At 42.7% G+C, this 20552-nt stretch overlaps 2 protein-coding genes across 2 annotated transcripts; both read left to right on the forward strand.

Moving 5' to 3' along the window:
• The first annotated feature begins 3164 nt into the window (after positions 1-3164).
• On the forward strand, positions 3165-13013 carry hmgcs1 (3-hydroxy-3-methylglutaryl-CoA synthase 1 (soluble)). Its single transcript, XM_058057269.1, has 10 exons — positions 3165-3332; positions 4571-5019; positions 5113-5238; positions 6581-6745; positions 6932-7100; positions 7294-7464; positions 8218-8324; positions 9314-9439; positions 10614-10777; positions 10926-13013. The coding sequence occupies exons 2-10, from the start codon at positions 4572-4574 to the stop codon at positions 10995-10997; spliced, it is 1548 nt and encodes a 515-aa protein (XP_057913252.1). The 5' UTR covers positions 3165-3332; position 4571; the 3' UTR covers positions 10998-13013.
• Positions 13014-13164: 151 nt separating this feature from the next.
• LOC131107340 (sperm-associated antigen 16 protein) lies at positions 13165-18875 on the forward strand. The gene is made up of 3 exons (XM_058057267.1): positions 13165-15629; positions 15724-15828; positions 17239-18875. Exons 1-3 carry the CDS (start codon positions 14772-14774, stop codon positions 17884-17886), a joined length of 1611 nt encoding a protein of 536 aa, XP_057913250.1. The 5' UTR covers positions 13165-14771; the 3' UTR covers positions 17887-18875.
• Positions 18876-20552: the final 1677 nt, after the last annotated feature.

The following is a 20552-nucleotide window of genomic DNA, read 5'->3' on the forward strand; positions in this document are numbered from 1 at the left end:
CTCGCTTGCTGACCAGAGCGGCTGTGTCCTTGAGGTGCTTTCCGCTACAATGATGAATTATGATACATTATGATGATTCTTTCTCTTTGGGCTTTTCCCTTCGTCTCCACAACAAATCAATCGCTTCCATCCAACCCTGTCTTCTGCATCTGTCTCTCTCACACCAACTACCCCAGGGGTGGGCAAACTACGGCCCGGGGACCACATCCGGCCCGCCAAGTGTTTGAATACGGCCCGCCCGTTCTTTCCAAAGTATTTCATTTAAAGTCAACATACAAGCTGGCATCATGGCTTGAGCCGACATTTTCATGGTTTGGCTGTTTTATCAATTTCGTTATTTGATGCGGTCTGTTGTTTACAAAGTGCTCCTGAAAAAAGGGACACAAGCACATAATAATAATAATAATAATAATTTTAAATAATTAATTTATTCTTCTTATATAAATTTATAACGCACTTTACATCAAATATAATAATAACAAATAATATAAAATAATACTAAATTTATTCTTCTTATTATAAATGTATAATGCACTTCACATAATAATAATAATAATAATAATAATAATAATATAAAATAATAATAAATAATATCAAATAATAATAAATTTATTCTTATTATAAATTTATAACGCACTTTACATCAAATTATCTTAAAGTGCACACATAGCAGATTGCATAACACTTTTACAGATACAATAATTTAGTTATTTGATGCGGTCTGTTATTTACGAAGTGCTCCTGAAAAAGGGACACAAGCATATAATAATAATAACAAATAATAATAATATAAATAATAATACATTTATTATAAATTTAAGTGCGCCTGAAAAAAAGGACACAGGCACATAATAATTATAATAATAACAAATAATAATAATATAACATAATAAATTTATTTTTCTTATTAAAAATTTATAACACACTTTACATCAAATAAATGATCTCAAAGTGCACATATAGCAGATTGCATGACACTTTTAATAATTTTATTAGAGATTTAATAATTTCGTTATTTGATGTGGTCTGTTGTTTACAAAGTGCTCCTGAAAAAAGGGACACAAGCATATAATAATAATAATACAAATAATAATAATAACAAATAATAATAATAAAAATAATAATAAATGTATTATTATAAATTTATGACGTACTTTACATCAAATAAATGATCTCAAAGTGCCCATAAAGCAGATTGCATAACACTTTTACAGATACAATAATTCCAGCTGGACTGTTATGTGTAAAATATCGAGTCTGGCCCCCCCGTCAATTTTGTTAAATCAATGCGGCCCGCCAGTCAAAAAGTTTGCCCACCCCTGAACTACCCTCATGTCCTCCTTCACTACATGTATATACCTCCTCTACGCCTCCTACCTGGAAGCTCTAAACGCAGCATCTTTCTACCAGTATATTCACTATCTCTCCTCTGGACATGTCCCAACCATCTCAGTCTGGCCTCTCTGACTTTATCTCCAAGGCCTCTAACATGTAATGTCCCTCTGATGTACTCGTTCCTGATCCTATCCATCCTGGTCACTCCCAATGTGAACCTCAGCATCCTCATGTCTGCTACCTCCAGTTCTGCTTCCTGTCTTTTACTCAGTTCCACTGTCTCTAGACCAGGGGTGGGCAAACATGACTTGAGCCAACCTTTTGATGGTTTAGGTAGATTTTTTTTATCAATTTGGTTATTTGATGTGGTCTGCTGTTTACAAAGTGCTCCTGAAAAAAAGGGACACAAGCACATATAGCGTGCGGCCAAGCGGTCGTAGCGATGTCGTTTTTTGATCCTTCGATGTCGGCTCTTCCTATCATTGTGAAGCAGAATTCACCAAGCGTTGGATTGTTCACCCACTAATAGGGAACGTGAGCTGGGATTAGACCGTCGTGAGACAGGTTAGTTTTACCCTACTGATGATGTGTCTGTGCAACAGTAATTCATGGGCTTCTGACCGTGAAGACATAAACTCCCTGTGCCTGACTGTACCTTCCAGGTGGACTGGAATTATGTGTGTAAAATATATAGTGTGGCCCCCTGTCAATTTTGTTAAATCAACGCGGCCCACGGGTCAAAAAGTTTGCCCACCCCAGCTCTAGACCAAACAACATGGCTGGTCTCACCACAGTTTTGTATCTTTCCTTTCATTTTAGCTGAAACTTTTCTATCACACATCACGTCTGACACTTTTCTCCACCCCTTCCATCCTGCCTGCACATGCTTTTTCACCTCCTTTTCACAATCTATATTGTTCTCAATTGTTGACCCCAAGTACTTAAAATTATCCACCTTCTGTTTCTCTTCTCCCTGTAACCTCACTCTTCCACTTGGGTCCCTCTCATGCACACACATATACTCAGTCTTGCTGCGGCTAATCTTCATTCCTCTCCTTTCCAGGGCAAACTGAAAAAAAAATCCAAACCGACATAGCCCTGTGGGAAAAAACGACAGCCCCCATGGTGGAAACACTGCAGCAGTTACATTGTAAATGCTGCAAACTGCTGCCAAAGTGTTTCGCTCAAGTGAATCATCACTTTCTTGTTTATCAACTTCCATCTCTTGAAAGTGTGACATTGTATAGGACGCATATAGTTTTCACGGTGCATATAGTAAACATACACATTTAATTCGGTAGATATGCAGCCAAAATAATCCAGTGATGATATATCAATGTTAAAATTGTGCATGCACAGCCATCATGCTACTTTGTTTTTTTAATCAAACAGAAAGCCTACAACATAATCACGAATAATATGGCATAAACTTCAAGTCAATTTCCAAAAAGGAATAATTCCAAAAGATATTTTTGTAGATAATTGGCAAAGGCAATAAAAAGGCAAATAAATATAAATATACATATACATACATATTAAACAATAAAATAAATGGGAAAAGTATTAAAAAATATAATATAAATATAAACTAGGGGTTTTCTTAAAGATTCAAACCGTTCCTATTCGTGTGACATTTCATGCTGCAGTATCTACAGTACTTGTCGCGCCAGGAATTACGTTCGCTCTGTGATTGGTTGTTTTGGCTCTCACCCGACATCGTTCAGTCCATACAATTGGACCACACTTCGAGCTCCGACTCATGGTTGCCATTCCTGCTTTCCGATTGGTTACAAAATCTGCGAGCTTGGTAGCGCCGTATGTTGACTCAATTGTGATGCGACCTGATTGGCCAAGAAGAAGCTAGGCTGTGTAGTGTATGGTGACGTTGCCCCGTCGTCCGTCTCCATAAATACGGCGACTTATCTCCTTAAAAGCTCATACCTCACTGCAAACAAGTCTAAACGTCATTAAAGTACTGCTGCTCACGTCACACATAGGTAAGAACCCTCATTAACGGCTATCGTTACATTCAAACGGCAGCACACGGACATGTTCCTTGTCAAAGCGTTTGAGTCCTATATTAACGTGTATGTTTATTTTCTATGAGTCACAATTACGTTGTAGTAATATCTCGTTTCACTGTTATAGCTAAGCAGTCACAAGACTGACGTGATTAGCATTAAATAGTACTAAAGTCACAATTTCATGTCGAAAAGTGGTCCGTCAGCCTATTTTGTCCGGGTAGCAACTACATATTATTAATACTATTCTTTGAAGGTCTTTGCAGCTTGTCAATTAAACTTGCGAAGCGTCTTGTCAGTTATTGAATGTTCTACGACAGACCATTTTAATGTGTCCTAATAATTATTTGAGTGTTTGTAAGATATTATTACCGCCTCTGAATGACCTAGCTTAACTTCCAGGAAATCCCTCTGATCTTTCACCCACTTTTCCCCTGTCGATTCCTCTGGCCGCAGTCTGAAAAAGCCCAGCTATGAGTTTCTTATCTCCTAAAAGGAGCTGTGGTCATCACTAACATACATTTACTAACGAGCTGTATGCGTTAGTGTTTTTTTTTAAACCATTTTATTCGAGATTGTGTTTTGAGTTTGCTACCACAGCTACAGGATGGTGTTTGTCCATTAATATGGTTGGTAATAGTAGATGGTCAATGGTGTCTGACACCTTAGCGTGTTGCTGATCATAAATAACGTAGTCACCTTACCATGTAGCTAGTCAAAACATGACCTAGTCACCTTACCAACATGGCGTAGTCACCTTGCTAATCATGTGCATCATGTCTATATAGGCAAGGCTTGTCTTTCACTCTATTGCAATGTTGTTATCAGACTTTGTTTACATTCCATGCATAAAATATGTAACACAAAGTGCTTTACATGTGAGTCACATTATTATCAAGATTCGTGCAAGGAAGGTTCATACAGTATGTTGGAAGCAAATGTGATGAACAAGGCTAAGAGCTTTAAAAACTCATAAAACTCATGGGCAATTGTTTACACCCATAAAAAAGATGTAGGACAAACACTGTTCAATAACGATCGGGCTAATTTATATGAAATGGACTTTGTGCATGCGTGAACAATCTTTTAACAGTGCTTGAAAACTAGAAAACTGTACTAGAGTCTGTGAATATGAATATAAGCACTTGCATGGCACAGGTTGCCTCGTGTTAGTCTGCTTACTTGCACAGCAATGACCCTCTAAACCTGCACAGGATGCCTGGTTCTGCCTCAATCAACTGCTTCGGACCATGGCCCAAAGACGTGGGTGTCATTGCCATGGAACTGTACTTCCCGTCCCAGTACGTGGAGCAGGCTGAACTGGAACAGTTTGATGGTGTTACCGCTGGGAAATACACGGTGGGACTGGGTCAAGCCCGCATGGGCTTCTGTTCAGACCGTGAAGACATAAACTCCCTGTGCCTGACTGTGGTCCAAAGACTGATTGAGAGGAGTGGCCTGTCCTACGACAGCATCGGCCGTTTGGAAGTTGGCACTGAGAGCATCATTGACAAATCCAAGTCAGTGAAGACGGTCCTCATGCAGTTGTTTGAGGACTCCGGTAACACCAACGTGGAGGGGATTGACACCACAAATGCCTGTTATGGTGGGACAGCGGCACTCTTCAATGCTGTCAACTGGGTGGAGTCCAGCTCTTGGGATGGTAATGAACACATTTTAAGCAGCGACGTAAAACGTAGGAGATCATCTTTAACAAAGGCGCGTAAACAATTGTCTCATTGTTTTGTCTCTCCAGGCCGGTATGCCTTGGTTGTGGCCGGGGACATTGCTGTCTATGCCTCAGGAAGTGCCAGACCTACAGGGGGCGCCGGCGCTGTGGCGATGCTGGTTGGGCCTAATGCTCCTTTGGCCTTTGAACGAGGTCAGAAATTTTTTTATTTGTTGTTAAGGGACTGACAAAATAATTATGATAAGACAAGTGGGAGCACTTGCTGATATGAATCTTGCTTATTGTTCAACTTTAGAAATCAGATCAGAGGGGCTATCAGTAAAAGTTTTTCATTCAGTTTTATCTTTTCAAATATGCATTAGTTCTTTGTAGTCCATGGTAGCGCAGTGATACAGTACTAAGATCCCTCAACCTGGGGCTCATGCAGGGCTGGTTTTCTTGACTTATTGTAGCTTTGCCCAGATGGGAGATGACTTTTTTTTCCTTTATTTTGCTACAATACCACTAACTTCCCAATGATCATGTACTTAGAGCAGACAAAAGGTACTGAAAACAAATACATTCATGGCCTTTATCGAAGCAAACCAACACCTCAAATACTGCAAAAGAAAATCACCTGTCAAGTCTTTTCAGATCATTGATACATGGATCACACCCCATAATGATAATGGTAATGGTTTTATTTCATTTGAACATGCATCAGATTACAATTTAGTGCATCACATAATCAGTTCACAGTTCCACATGTCCAAAAGGAGTAGGAAGAAGCAAAGCTTATTAAATCCTACCCCTCCATCTGGTACTTTTACAATCAGTAACTGTTACATTTGTTCACTTCTTGCTTTCCTAATTTAAGTTGTTTTTTTTTTTACTTTTGTATTTTTTTTAATTTGTTTTTATTTTTTAATATTTGTTTTACATTTTTTTTTCATGCATCATCTTTATGTTATGCAATGGCCTGCCTAGTTAATTTCATTGTATTATGTATATAGAGACCTAGTTCATTTAATTGTATTATGTATACAGTCCCTGACTTGTCGCTTATCCAAGTTGTAGGAACAACAAATAATAACTTGACTTGTAGTTGCTCAATTGGAATCAGAAATGACTTATATGAAAGGCAAAGCCCTCTAGATTATGCTTTTTATATCAAAATAAAGTTTTGTACCATTCATTGAGTTTTATCATTTAATTAGGACATAAAGGTCAGATTTTGCTTGGACAAAAGTCTTGTCGCATACAAAAAAATGTAGAAATAATACATATACTTAATTTTGAATACACAAATATGCTACAATAACATCAGAACATAAAGTCATTGTACCTTGGAAAAAAGAATTAATATTGTGTATGGCTTCCATGAAGACTTTTGTCAGGGACTGTATAGTGGCAGGTTACATCAAAAATAAAGTATTTTTAACTGTGGAGAATCAATTGCAATATGCATGTGTATCTATCAATGTATTGTACACTCCCACACCAACACACGTTCCATCATTCTTGTGGTAGTGATAACGTACTTTGTTTTGTCCAGGTCTGCGAGGAACGCACATGCAGCATGCGTATGACTTCTACAAACCGAACCTCATGTCAGAGTATCCTGTGGTGGATGGCAAGTTGTCCATTGAGTGCTACCTGAGTGCCTTGGACCGTTGTTACTCAGTGTACCGAAACAAGATACAGGCTCAGTGGCAAAGAGGTTGGTTAAAGTTGTTGGCCTTGGATTTCCCTCTGCGATCAATGAAACACAACTGCGGAGTGCTTTTCCACATTTTTTTGTTATAGCCTTAAATTAATTGATGTCCGTAAAATTCTACACACATAATATTTCACAGACAAGACAAGGAAAGCATTAATTGTTTGAACGCCTTTCTCTTTTTGACAGAGGGTGTAGAAAGACGTTTCTCCTTGGAGGACTTTGGCTTTCTTGTCTTCCACTCCCCATACTGCAAGCTTGTGCAGAAGTCATTGGCCAGGCTGATGTTGAATGACTTCCTGAGCCATCCCAACCCCAACATTGAGACGGGACCCTACAGTGGCCTTGATGCCTTCAGGTAAGCACTGTTTAGACCTGTTTTTGTTTTTTTGGAAATTATTTAAAAATGGCTCAATTCGGATTGGTCAGCACCACTGATTTTGATGTAAGATGCCATCTTTTACACCGACAATCCTCCTTCAGGTCTCATTCTATTCTAATGGTAAATTCTTTCTTTGATCACCTGTCCACATCTTGTTTGTGTGTTTCAGGGATGTGAAGCCAGAGGAGACCTACTTTGACCGGGATGTTGAAAAGGCCTTTATGAAGGCCAGTGCAGACCTATTTGAAAGAAAGACCAAGCTCTCCTTGCTCATCTCCAATCAGAATGGAAACATGTATACCCCCTCAGTCTACGGCTGCCTGGCATCGCTCATTGCACAGTACGTCTTAATATCTGACTTTTCTTCTCATTCGCATAAATCTGCAACTTCATTCATTCATTTTCTACCGTTTGTCCTCACAAGGGTCGCGGGTTATTTGAGTAAAATGATGGTAGATGTGACCTAGGTGGCAGCTGCATGTTATTGCTTCCCTGTTTAGCCAAAATACTGTGGACTTGGCAGTGTGGTTTATTTACTTATTTATTTATTACAAAGGGAGAGTGTTGAGACTACTATGCTACAAAGTCACAGTACCAGCACAAGTGGCGAGCAGTTGTAGGAATATGGTCCAGCAACAACCTGGATATTGCAGTTGCCATTGTTTACTACTACACAGGAAACTAAATAGCTAGGCAAGAGTTTGTGGTTGCTCAGTCTTGGGAAAGCAACTTCAAGTTTATTCCCAGCATCGCCATCACCAATTTCACATGCATGTTGGAGTTGGCAACATCCATAATAGGCTGGCAGCAGGTGAGCCGCAAAGTGGACGATGAGGTTCAAGGTGAGCGGTGACCATGTACTTTGAGCTGTTTCCCTGACAAACATCACACAGCCTACCTGATTCAGCCCTGGGAATGCTCCATGATGTTTAGCTAGTGTAGCTACAACACTGCAAAGTCCTGCCTCCTAAGTCCTTATAAGTGATGAGACAGGGTAGCTGGAACTGAAACACAGCAGACATAAAATAATCAACAGGAAGCACACCACGTGGTTCATTTGAAATTGGTTGAATTGTTGAATTGTGTGTTACAGACACACATCTTCACAGCTGGCAGGTCAGAGGATCGGTGTCTTCTCCTATGGATCAGGATGTGCAGCGACTTTATATTCTCTTAGGGTCTCACAAGATCATACACCTGGTGAGTCACCTGCAATACAGCCGTGGTCAGAAGATCACATCCCATCGTAGTGACATCATAATTTTGATTTATTTCCTGGACCTTTCCATTGACTATTGCTTCATGCAATGAGTGCAAACACTGTATAAATTTGAGCGTCTGATGCTAAGAGTCCACTGGGTCGGCGGCTGTTCGCACCAATGCAATTTGCTGTCACCAATAAGGTGCCTAGTGGCGTGCAGTGGCTCAAACTGACTCCCAATTGGCTCATGGTGGCCCGTAACGGCGGCAAAAATTGTGTTTGGCAGCAAGAAAATGTCACAATGTTTAAAATCTTTGTCGCATCAATTGCTTGATGCAAGTGGAACAATCCACCTATTGGATTCCACTGGAATGTAATGGCGCAAGCCAAGTTGTGCCAATGATGCTCTGAGACCACTGGGTTAGTTCATGCCAAAGATTATGTGATTGGCGCGGATTGGCTTGCTGTGGCACACAATTAACGGCAACAGGCTAACATGGCGAGCGAACATTAATTTGGCGCCGCTACGTGCCAATCACATAATCTTTGGCATGAACTGGCACCAACTGGAACCGGCCCAGTGGACTCCTAGCATGGGAAATCCCATGCATTCACAGTCTTTGCTCAAGACATTTGTGTATATTAAATTCCAGCCTCAAGTCGTTTTGACTCTGATGCCACAAGCTTGGTGTCCCCAATCTTTGGTGCACTCAAATGAGGCTGTAGAAACATCTTGAGGACAATCAGTGTAAACAGGATGCACCCGAGCTCCATTTTCAGCTTCATGGCAAAGGCTGTGAATACTCATGTACATGGGATTTGTTAGTCCTGTTATGATAAATATTCTATTTAGGAATAAAGCGCTCACGTGAAATGTGGTAAAAATTAAGCGCTGTAAATATTTTCCAGATGCACTGTATGTAAACTTCTGAACACGATTTGCATGGCAGAATAAGAAGTGAAATCTTTTTATCTGGCTTGATTCCAGGTTCGGCTCTCGACAAACTTATCTGTAGCATGAGTGACCTGAAGATCAGACTGGAGTCGAGGAAGAAGGTTTCACCTGCTGTGTTCTCCGAAAACATGACCCTTAGAGAGGAGACCCACCACTTGGGTATGGGCTTCCTCCATTTCATGGTTGTACTCTATGTACACTTGGGTTGAATCCTATTGCTGGCTGCCACCGCGCGACCCAAAGGCAGTCTGCTCCACGCTTCCAGTTTTCACATGGGAGGCAAACATTTCACTGGCACATTATGGAGTACGGAGGCACATCATTTCTTTACATCAAGGCTATGAAAGATAAGGTTGTACAGTATTTGATGGCCGTTGATGCATGTGTGCATCCTTTGTTTGGGTTCTGTGTTTTCAAGTAGGGGTGTTACATCCCTAACATTTTTTGGGGGGGTAACCAGAGAAAACCCCCGCACGGGGAGAACATGCAAAACTCCAAGTGGAGAATCGAACCCAGGTCCCAGGCCAACATGCTAACCACTCGTCCATCGTGCAGCTACAAGACATTACTTTTTTAAAAAGTACAATAGGAAAAAGAATACAATATATTTCAATCTACGGTACTATAATTACATTCGTACTATGTTACCTTGCATTGCTCATCACAAGGCTGCACTCTTCTGCATTGTGTGCACACTCACATTCATATCTATGGACAATTTGGAGTTGCCAATTAACCTAGCATGGGAATGGGAGAGGAAACCGGAGTACCTGGAGAAAACCCACACATGCACGGGGAACATGCAAACTCCACACACAGATGGCTGAGAGTGGAATCGAACTCGGCCCTCCTAGCTGTGTGTCCTGCGTGCTAACCACTCGCCCCGTGCAGCCTCATTTTTATTTATTGTGTGATTTATTTATCTTCATCATCCCAGGTCAAAGTGCCCACTTGAAATAGTTTTTTTTTCCTGAACTAAAAGATGGTGTGACACCCCTATTAATAATTGGGTGTCTGCAGGTGCTTTAATGGCATGACGGTAATGTGTTGCCTCAGTGCCTAGGTTAAGCAGTCGTGTTTGCACGTGTGCTTCCCAAACGCAAGTGGCAATGAGCGACTGCATTACTGTTGGCTGTGTGCAAGTATGCACATGTCGGCACGGAAAACATACTGATTGGAAGGATGTTGCCATTAGAAAATGAGTTTGTTGGAAAAGAAGAATGACCTTTTTGGCTTTCTAAAGTATACCAGCACATTGTTGGGGGGGGCTCGCTCATGGAACTGTAACTTTTCCCATCTTCTCCTCCAAGCATGACTTGTCTTTTTCTCGCAGCCGGCTACGTCCCCCGAGGCTGCGTGGAGGATCTGTTTCCTGGCACGTGGTACTTGACGCGGGTGGATGACAAATATCGCAGAGAATACGCCAGGAGACCCTTAGACAATGACCTGCCTTCAGAGCACGAGCATGAGCGTGTTCACTGCAGCACCGACCTGGAGGTATAGCTCCCATCTTTCTATTCTTCCTAGTATAAAAGGTGGTATTTCCAGTATATCCCTGGTGAAAAGGGCGGTGTTTCCAGTATATCCCCTGTGTAAAGGGCGGTTTCCATTATATAGGGTGGTAAAAGTTTGATTGTCCTTCTAGCACATCTCAAGCCCTGCCAAGAAGATACCGCACATCCCCGTGGCCGACTCTGACACTGCTGTCGGCAAGTGACCGCATGCAGCTCCTCTTCCTCTTCCAGGTATCCACGTCCAGTCCTTTGAAAACAAATACTAGGGCTCATTCGGAGCTTAAGGGCAGCCTTTAGAAACTGCTGATGCACGTGTCCAACCTGCCCGCCATCCCTCAGTCGGCTATCAGTCAGAAAAAAAAAGAATAGAAGAAATTAAGCTGTTTTTAAAGAAAAGTGGACCTTTTTTGTGTTTGACAACTGCAGTTGACTTCTTTAAGCTGCTGAGCTGTCAAAACAGTCACTCATTCATCAAGTGACACATTCAGAAATTGTTTGAATGTCTTCATTTAAACTAAAAAAAAAAAAAAAGCATAAGGAAAAGTTGGTAGGCATCACTTACATTCTGGGAAGTGGAACTTACTGAAACACAAATGTTATAAGCTGGTATACTTTTTATGACAGTATCTGTCTGCAGCACTAGTTGTCCTGTTTGATCAGCCGTCACTGATTGCATGGGCACGTCTCACAGTTGTTGTAGGGGTGGAACACTACACCATTTCAGCTACAGTAAGGGAACAAAATGCAACACATCAAACTGCTTTCGGGATTTTTAACTCAAATGGCAGGTTCAATGAATTTCTCAAAGGTCGTCCCTCGCCGCTTCGCTGTATCACGGTTTTTAAAAATATATGTGGTTACTGTGGTATACTGTTTTGTGGTTAAATATGACCTATCATTAGTTAAAAATTGACATTTAAGCAAATTTAACATTTTGTTGCCTAGATGTGTTTTCAAGCATATCAATGGCTCATTTAAATAATCTACCAATATAAGGAAGATGCATTCTATGATGTGATATGTAGTATTCTACACTGGTCACTAGGTGTCAGTAATGTTGCTGGAGACACTAAAGATTTTCGTTTTATTGCTAGTTTGAATTATCAGACACAAAAATAATACAACCTTTGCACCAGCTCGGTCTAACAACACGGGCTATTGTTGCAGCTCTAACCTAGCTACAGCCACAGCTAAAACTCAACTCTGAACCCATGATTAACTTCCTGTCAGCCACCCATACTTCTCCCCATGCTACACATGCGAGCACGAGTTTTGCTCATGTATTAAATATATTTTCTGTTCTATCTACTATATCAGGGGTGGGCAAACTACGGCCTGGGGGCCACATGCGGCCCACCAAGCGTTTGAATCGGGCCCGCCAGTTGCTTTCTAAGTATTTCAACTTTTAACATACAAACTGGCAACGTGACTTGCAAGTTGGATGTCTTATTTAGTAAAAAAAAACAAAAAAAACCTGTAAAATTAAATGACATGGTCTATGCCAATTTTGTTAACTCAATGGCCCACGAGTCAAAATATTTTCCCACCCCTGTACTATATTGTGCAATAGGAGTGCAATGTTGACTGTAGGGGTGTTATTTCATGTGTATAATGCTCTGTTAACTCTATTTACAAGTTCAAACAGATTTTATGTGCTGTAGCTACAAAAAATATATAAAATGTACTTATGATCAGGTCTGGAACCAATGCACCGTGATTTAAAAAAAATAAAAATAATCAGATTTAATGTATTGTTACACCCTAATTGATTACCAATGAGAGACTCCTGCCATTCTAAAGGTTTAGTCGTGTCCTGGCAGTTTGTTTCACATCAACTTTTCTTCCCTTACTGTCTCTCCAGTTGTTGTCTGGAATAAATAGACCTCAGGAAAAAGCGGGGCAAAGATAAGTCTTAAACTTGGTGTTTTTGGTTTATTCTTATTTAGCCTGCTTGAATTTCATTCGAAGAAGCCTTACAATTAAGATCATTTTAAAGATAAAGATTTTCTCTTGATGTACTGTCAGCGTTGGCATCAAATGCGGTGTGGCTGTGGTTTGCTGATGTGACGTCACACAATCTTAGCCATGTAAATGTACAGTATACGCTGTAAAATTATTTATGCTGTGTAGATAGGAGCCTGTGGATGGTTCCGCAGATTTGTTTCATCCCTGCTCTAATTTGTGTAAATCAGAAGCAATGAATACATTTATATTCAACATTTGTTGTGTGTGTCATTTTTTTTTGTATGTGGTGCTCCCGACTCTCTTGACATCATGAAGCCCTTGCCACTCTGGCCTGCTCCCTCACCTTTCCCACAATGCACAATGATCCAGTCTTTATGAAGGTCGGATCACTACGGCAGATCATGCCAAGTCTTTCACGAAGCACGATTCCTTATTTATCAATGGAATCTTTTCATAGTTGGAGCATAGAAAACCTGTTTACCACCTTCTAGATAGGCGTTTGCACATTAGAGCCCTGCAGACATGAAATAACACCCCTAGATTGGCCTTTGCACATTAGAGCCCTGCAGACATGAAATAACACCCCTATAGTCACCTTTACGGTCATATTAGCCAATATCGTAGACCTACTCGGATAGGAATGTAGATCGACCGACCGGTAAATTGAGAGACAACAGACCAATGAAGAGGCTGTATCCCTTCAATCTGCCTGTCCATTATACGTTCCATCCTTCCCTCACTCGTGAACAAGGTGCGGGGGTCCTTATACTCCTCCCATGATCCCTGATCAGAGATGGCACTCCACCCTTTTCCAGGTGAGGACCATAGACTTGGACTTGGAGATGCTGATTTTCACTTTAGCCGCTACACACTCTACTGCGAACCGATCAAGTGAGAGCTGAAGGTCAGGGCTGGATGAAGCCAGCAGGTCCCAGACCAGCAGACCCAATCCTGCAGCCACCAAGTGGAACCCCTCAATGCTGTGGCTGTGCCTGGAAATTGTATTCCTAAAAAGAATGAACAGAATAGGTGACAAAGGGCAGCCCTGGGGGAGTTCAACCCTCACGCTGGCAAAGTTAAAAGAAGTTATTTTAGTTGGATGAAATTCTTAAATAATTATTTTACGAAAGGATATGCAAATTAGACGACGACGTGCGCCACAGCCAATCGCTACTTTACTTATTGAAAGATGATTAGATAAAAGATAAAAGATGATTCTATCGGTGTCGGAGCTGGGGTGGCCGACGTAGACGCCACACTGTTTCCCAATGTATAAACGAGGGGAATTTACTTAAATTTCTTTGTAGAAAGTCGCTTTATCAAAGTAAGTACATTTACTTGTACACATCCAACATTGCGGCGACGTCGACGTATCGCAGCAGTGGACAATACACTCAATTCGGCGTATACCTACTGTATGTCTGCGGCGGCCGCCCCACAGAGCTTCATTACGTAGAGCCGTACGTTTTTGTTGCCGCGAGTCCGTCATCTTGTGTAGCACTACCTTGTTCGTTTGCGACTTTAGACGTTTTTACTGATGGGTTCTGAAATTCTGGACGCGATAAGGCATTAAAATGCCCTACTGTGCGGCTGTAAAGTACCTATATACACTGCGAACACAAGTTGTGCTACACAAGATGGCGGCGTCTGCACTGAAGCACTGAGCGGCGGCGACACCGCGCTCTGTGTGTTGTGTCCGGGTGTGAGCTTTCTACGTCTTTCTATTTCTGTGGGCCACACCGCAGCCGGGTACGGGAGTCTTGTTTTACGTATCACGGACTCGACAGTGCGGAAGTCCGTCAATTGAGACGTTTCGCTTATGTGTTTACGGTTGTTGTACCCACAATGCATTGCGGGGCGACATCTGTGACACAGCTCTCTCACGTCACGAAATAGGGACCGGTAGTTTGACGTGTACAGCGAGTATTTAGATCTCGCGATGTCAACAATGAACACGAACTGCGTGTTGCTTTGTGTATTGTTACCATAGCAACCGCGAAAGCCTTTTCAACATGTCAGCACAATCCAAAGAAAAGGAAGATGAGGACTTTAAATTGGAGGCAGGGACGTCCTCTACTGCTGGACCATCTAGAGAAGGAGCCGTAGAGGACATCCCAGAGACGGTGGATGACTTTCTGAGGAACTTCCTGCACAGACTCGGCCTGAGACGGACGCAGGACTCTTTTGAGGTGGAGTGGTACGGCTGGGCTCACAAAGTCCTGACTGAACCCTTGTCCATGGCTCCTCCGGCGGCGGGCGTTCTTTTCCTCCCCGATGCCATCACACACAAGCAGCTCCTTGAAACTGAACTGGAGAACGTCCTCATGGACACCAAGCGCTTCAAGCAGGACGTCTTGTCTGCACGGGACAGCCTGGTGAGGATGCAGAGGGACAGGGACCTGCACCAGCTGCACCACCGCCGATGCTTGGAAGACACCAAACATCTGCTGGAGGACATAAAACGTCTGAAGAAGCGCCTGGAGTCTTATGAGCCGGTGCTGAGACATCTGGACGACAAGTACCAAGCCACCCTGAGGCAGAAGATGCTTCTCAGTTTGGAGAGCCAACGGCTCCTGAACACCTCGGAAGCAAAGCTGAGTCAGGACCAAAGCAAGACGGAGAAAAGTGGCAAAAAGAGGAGCGGCACCCCCCGACACCCCAAGGACTCTGAGATTCCGGTCTACGGCAGGCGCTTCCATGGACAACATCCACAATACAAAAGAGCACATTCCTTCAGTCTCTTGGGTTCCATCAAAGCCCACCATCTTCCCATCAGCTCCATCAGCCTCCATCCTCAGAAAAACATCCTTGCTTCCGCCAGCGACGACTGCAGCTGGAGGCTGTGGATGCTGCCAGCCAGCAGAGAGAAGGTACCATCTCCCCAGACGTGGCCATCACATGTCGCGTTGCGATGATGTCACAATTCAATCTTCTCCTTGACTGCTTCATCTGCTCCATCACCAGGTGGCCCAGATGGTCCTGACGGGCGAGGGACACTCTGATTGGCTGTCAGGCTGCAGTTTTCACCCGGAAGGAACCAAACTGGCAACAACCAGCGGAGACGCCACGGTCAGTCTCTGTCTTCTAGCTTTGTCATCTGATTGGAGCCTTCTTATGGTCTGGTCTGTTTAGTCTATGGTCTGTGGTCTATGGTCTGGTCTGTGGTCTATGCCATATAGACCATAGACCAGACCATAGACTCTAAGGCAGGGGTGCTCACACTTTTTCAGCATGCGAGCTACTTTTAAAATGACCGAGTCAAAATGATCTACCCACTACAAAAATGCAAAACATCTATTTATTTTCAAATGTATTGAGGATTATTTGTACGTACAATGTATGTTGATGTACCTTACATAACCAAATGAGCCAATATTGCAAAACACACATAATTAACTATTAACATTTTTTGTAATTACCTGAGTTTACTTTGATGACTTGCACTGAATTGAACCAGCCAGGGATGCATAGTCCGGACAGTAGCTGAGACGTTGTTTGATTTGATTGGTCGCCCGAAGGGCAACATTCAGTTGTCATCTGAATGGCTGCCCTGTATGTCAATCAAGTGACGGCATTGATGCTAGGATGATATTTTTTTAATGTCACGCCGCGATCGACCAGCGATCAACCAGTACCACCTCCGCGATCGACCGGTAGATCGCGATCGACTTAATGAGCACCCCTGCTCTATGGTCTGTGGTCTATGGTGTGGTCTATGGTCTGTTGTCTATACCATAGACCATAGGTCAACAGAGAAAGAAAAGTTACTGTACAATTGTTCAATGGATTTAAAATGTCAACAGACCATAGACCATAGAGTCTATGCCCTGTTCTATGGTCTATGGCATAGACCACAGACCAGACCAGAGACCATGTGGTAGAGACCATATAGACCAGACCATAGACTCTATAGTCTGTGGTCATACCATACCATAGACCACAGATCATAGACTCTATGGTCTGGTCTATATGGTCTCTACCATATGGTCTCTGGTCTGGTCTGTGGTCTATGCCATAGACCATAGAACAGGGCATAGACTCTATGGTGTGGTCTGTGGTCTATGGTATGGTATATGGTCTGTGGTCTATCGTCTGGTCTGTGGTCTATGGTATGGTCTAGGGTCTGTGATCTATGGTCTGGTCTGTGGTCTATGGCATAAGACCATACCATAGACCAGACCATAGAGTCTATGGTCTGATCTGTGGTCTATGGTATGGTATATGGTCTGTGGTCTGTGGTCTGTGGTCCATGGTCCATGGTCCATGGTCCATGGTCCATCGTCTGGTCTGAGGTCTATGGTCTATGGTCTGGTCTGTGGTCTATGCTCTATGGCCTACCATAGACGATACACCATAGACCAGACCATAAACTCTATGGTCCATGGTATGGTCTATGGTCTGGTCTGTGTTTTATGGTCTCCAGTTGGGAACATTGGTCCTGTGTTCTTCTAAGCTAACTTCCTGATGTTCTTCCTGCAGGTGAGACTGTGGGACTTTTCTTGTGGACGCTGCGTGTTGACCCTTTCCGGTCACAGCCGTCCCACGTGGGGTTGCTCCTTCCACTCATGCGGTGACTTCCTGGCGTCCTGCTCCTCCGACAAGACCGCCAAGCTGTGGGACCTCAACAGCCAGCGTTGTCGCCTCACGATGCGCCGCCACAGCGCCTCTGTCAACAGCGTCTGCTTCCAGCACCTCTCCAACAATGTCCTCACGTCCTCGGCGGACAAAAGTGTGGCCCTGTGGGACATCAGGCTGGGGGTGTGCACCGCCTCCTTCCACGGACACCAGCATCCCTGCAACCACGCCACCTTTGGCCTTGCTGAGGAAGTCATGGCTTCCTGTGACACACGCGGGACGGTCAATGTGTGGGACATCAGGACACCCGCCTCGCCTGTCCGCACGATAGACACCGGGCCGCTGAGCGCCAACCAGGTGGCCTTGAGTCCATCAGGAAAGATATTGGCGGTGGCGAGCAGCGACGGTTTGGTTCGATTGGTGGACGTGGATTCCTACGTCGTCTGGAAGCTGCTGGGACACAAGGACAGCGTCAACACTATCATATTTGACCACAAGGGGGAGACTGTCATGTCAGCAGGGAGTGATGGTCTCATTAATGTCTGCATGTAACGCAACATTTTAGTCTTAGTGTCATTTCAAAATAACCATTTTACTCTTTGACTTTGTCCCATAAAGCATTGTGCTTTCAAGTTCCCACTTGACATGTAGGACATATTTTGGAGTGTTTGTCATGTGACAGTCATGTGACTATCCCAGGATAATGGCTTCCCTACAATGGCTGTGTGCCAGGTGAGATAGCATAGTTTTTCCTGATAAATGCTCATTTTAAATCCATTGAACAATTGTACAGTAACTTTTCTTACTATGGAAATTTCAGCTCGTTTAGGAGAGCCAGTTCTTTTGGCTCCGCTCACTTTCGGCTCCTCAGATATTTTGGGTCTTTATTACCAAATTGTGTATAAACATGGTGTAATTACTGATGTAAAAATACATGCTATCAAATGTAGTTTATTATTGAAATGCATTTAAAGGTCAATTAACAGCTATAAAAGTATAATGTTATATTATGAAATACGAAAACAAAGACCCATCTCAGTAGACAAGCTAGGTCAAAGTAGGTCTGACAACGTCATGCTAGCTTCTAAACAAAAGATTCATCTAAGAGCAGCACGTGGTTAACCCCGCCCCCCACGCTGACACATCTTGACCAATGACGTTAGCCTTTAACAGAGAAAACGACAACGAAAAAAGTAATCGACTCCCATTTGGCGGCCAACGACGTGAACCGGCTCCTGTTGTTCATTTCTTAGAGCCGATTCGTTCGTGACCGATATATTTAGATTCGTTGTGGAATCCACAATGAATTTATGGAATACAAAGCTAGGAAAAGGTCGACATCAGGTTTTGATTTGTTAATATCTTATAGCTAAAATAAAATGATATTCCATGTTTATTTGTCCAGTAAGATTTGTTTCATTCTAGATGTTTTATAAAGTTAGTTTCTCACTCTATTAAAATGAACTCAAATGGTGTTTAGGCATAATAAAACATGTTGAGTGACCTGAATTTGTATCTTTGGTTATTAATATTTTATAACAATTTTCTATCCACAGGGAGGTAATCGTCCAGTATTTGAGTGTCTTATATCCAAGGCGAGTGTCCTGGTTTATGGTGATCAATATATGGTCATCCATGTTGACTTGTTTTCAAATAAGGACTACATTTACCATGAAGAACGGGACACCTGAATTACCTAACAGAGAAAAATCGGGGTGGAAATTCGCCATTGAACCCTTGAAGGTTAATATTCAGTAGTTGTTGGCAGTAATTGTTAATGTCTACTCCTTTTCAGTTTTTGGGATTCAATTACTCAATTACTGTTTGTTAGCAATTTAGTGATGCAACTACATTGTTGACTTACAGTGAAGAAAATAAGTATTTGAACACCCTGCTATTTTGCTATTTCTCCCACTTAGAAATCATGGAGGGGTCTGAAATTTTCATCGTAGGTGCATGTCCACTGTGAGAGAGATAAACTAAAAAGAAAAATCCAGAAATCACAATGCATGATTTTTTAACAATTTATTTGTGTGATACAGCTGCAAATAAGTATTTGAACACCTGTGTATCATCTAGAATTCTGACCCTGAAAGACCTGTTAGTCTGCCCATTAGAAGTCCACCTGCACTCCATGTATCATCCTGAATCAGATGCACCTGTTTGAGGTCGTTAGCTGCATAAAGACACCTGTCCACCCCATACAATCAGTAAGACTTTAACTTGTAACATGGCGAAGACCAAAGAGCTGTCCAAAGACACCAGAGACAAAATTGTACACCTCCACAAGGCTGGAAAGGGCTACGGAGCAATTACCAAGCAGCTTGGTGAAAAAAGGTCCACTGTTGGAGCTATCATTAGAAAATGGAAGAAGCTAAACATGACGGTCAATCTCAATCGGAGTGGAGCCCCATGCAAGATATCACCTTGTGGGGTCTCAATGATTCTAAGAAAGGTGAGGAATCAGCCCAGAACTACACGACAGGACTTGGTCAATGACCTGAAAAGAGCTGGGACCACCGTTTCCAAGGTTACTGTAGGTAATACACTAAGACGTCATGATGTGAAATCATGCATGGCACGAAAGGTTCCCCTGCTTAAACCAGCACATGTCAAGGCCCGTCTTAAGTTTGCATATGACCATTTGGATGATACAGAGGAGTCATGGGAGAAAGTTTTATGGTCAGATGAGACCAAAATAGAACTTTTTGGTCATAATTCCAATAAGCGTGTTTGGAGGAAGAAGAATGAAGAGTACAATCCGAAGAACACCATCCCTACTGTGAAGCATGGGGGTGGTAGCATCATGCTTTGGGGGTGTTTTTCTGCACATGGGACAGGACGAGTGCACTGCATTAAAGAGAGGATGACTGGGGCCGTGTATTGTGAGATTTTGGGGAACAACCTCCTTCCCTCTGTCAGAGCATTGAAGATGGGTCGTGGCTGGGTCTTCCAACACGACAACGACCCGAAGCACACAGCCAGGAAAACCAAGGAGTGGCTCCGTAAGAAGCATATCAAGGTTCTAGCATGGCCCAGCCAGTCTACAGACCTGAACCCAATCGAAAATCTTTGGAGGGAGCTCAAACTCCGTGTTTCTCAGCGACAGCCCAGAAACCTGACTGATCTAGAGAAGATCTGTGTGGAGGAGTGGGCCAAGATCCCTCCTGCAGTGTGTGCAAACCTGGTGAAAAACTACAGGAAACGTTTGACCTCTG

The sequence above is a fragment of the Doryrhamphus excisus genome, chromosome 19 (genome assembly GCF_030265055.1).
Source record: "Doryrhamphus excisus isolate RoL2022-K1 chromosome 19, RoL_Dexc_1.0, whole genome shotgun sequence".
Taxonomy (NCBI): Eukaryota; Metazoa; Chordata; class Actinopteri; order Syngnathiformes; family Syngnathidae; genus Doryrhamphus; species Doryrhamphus excisus.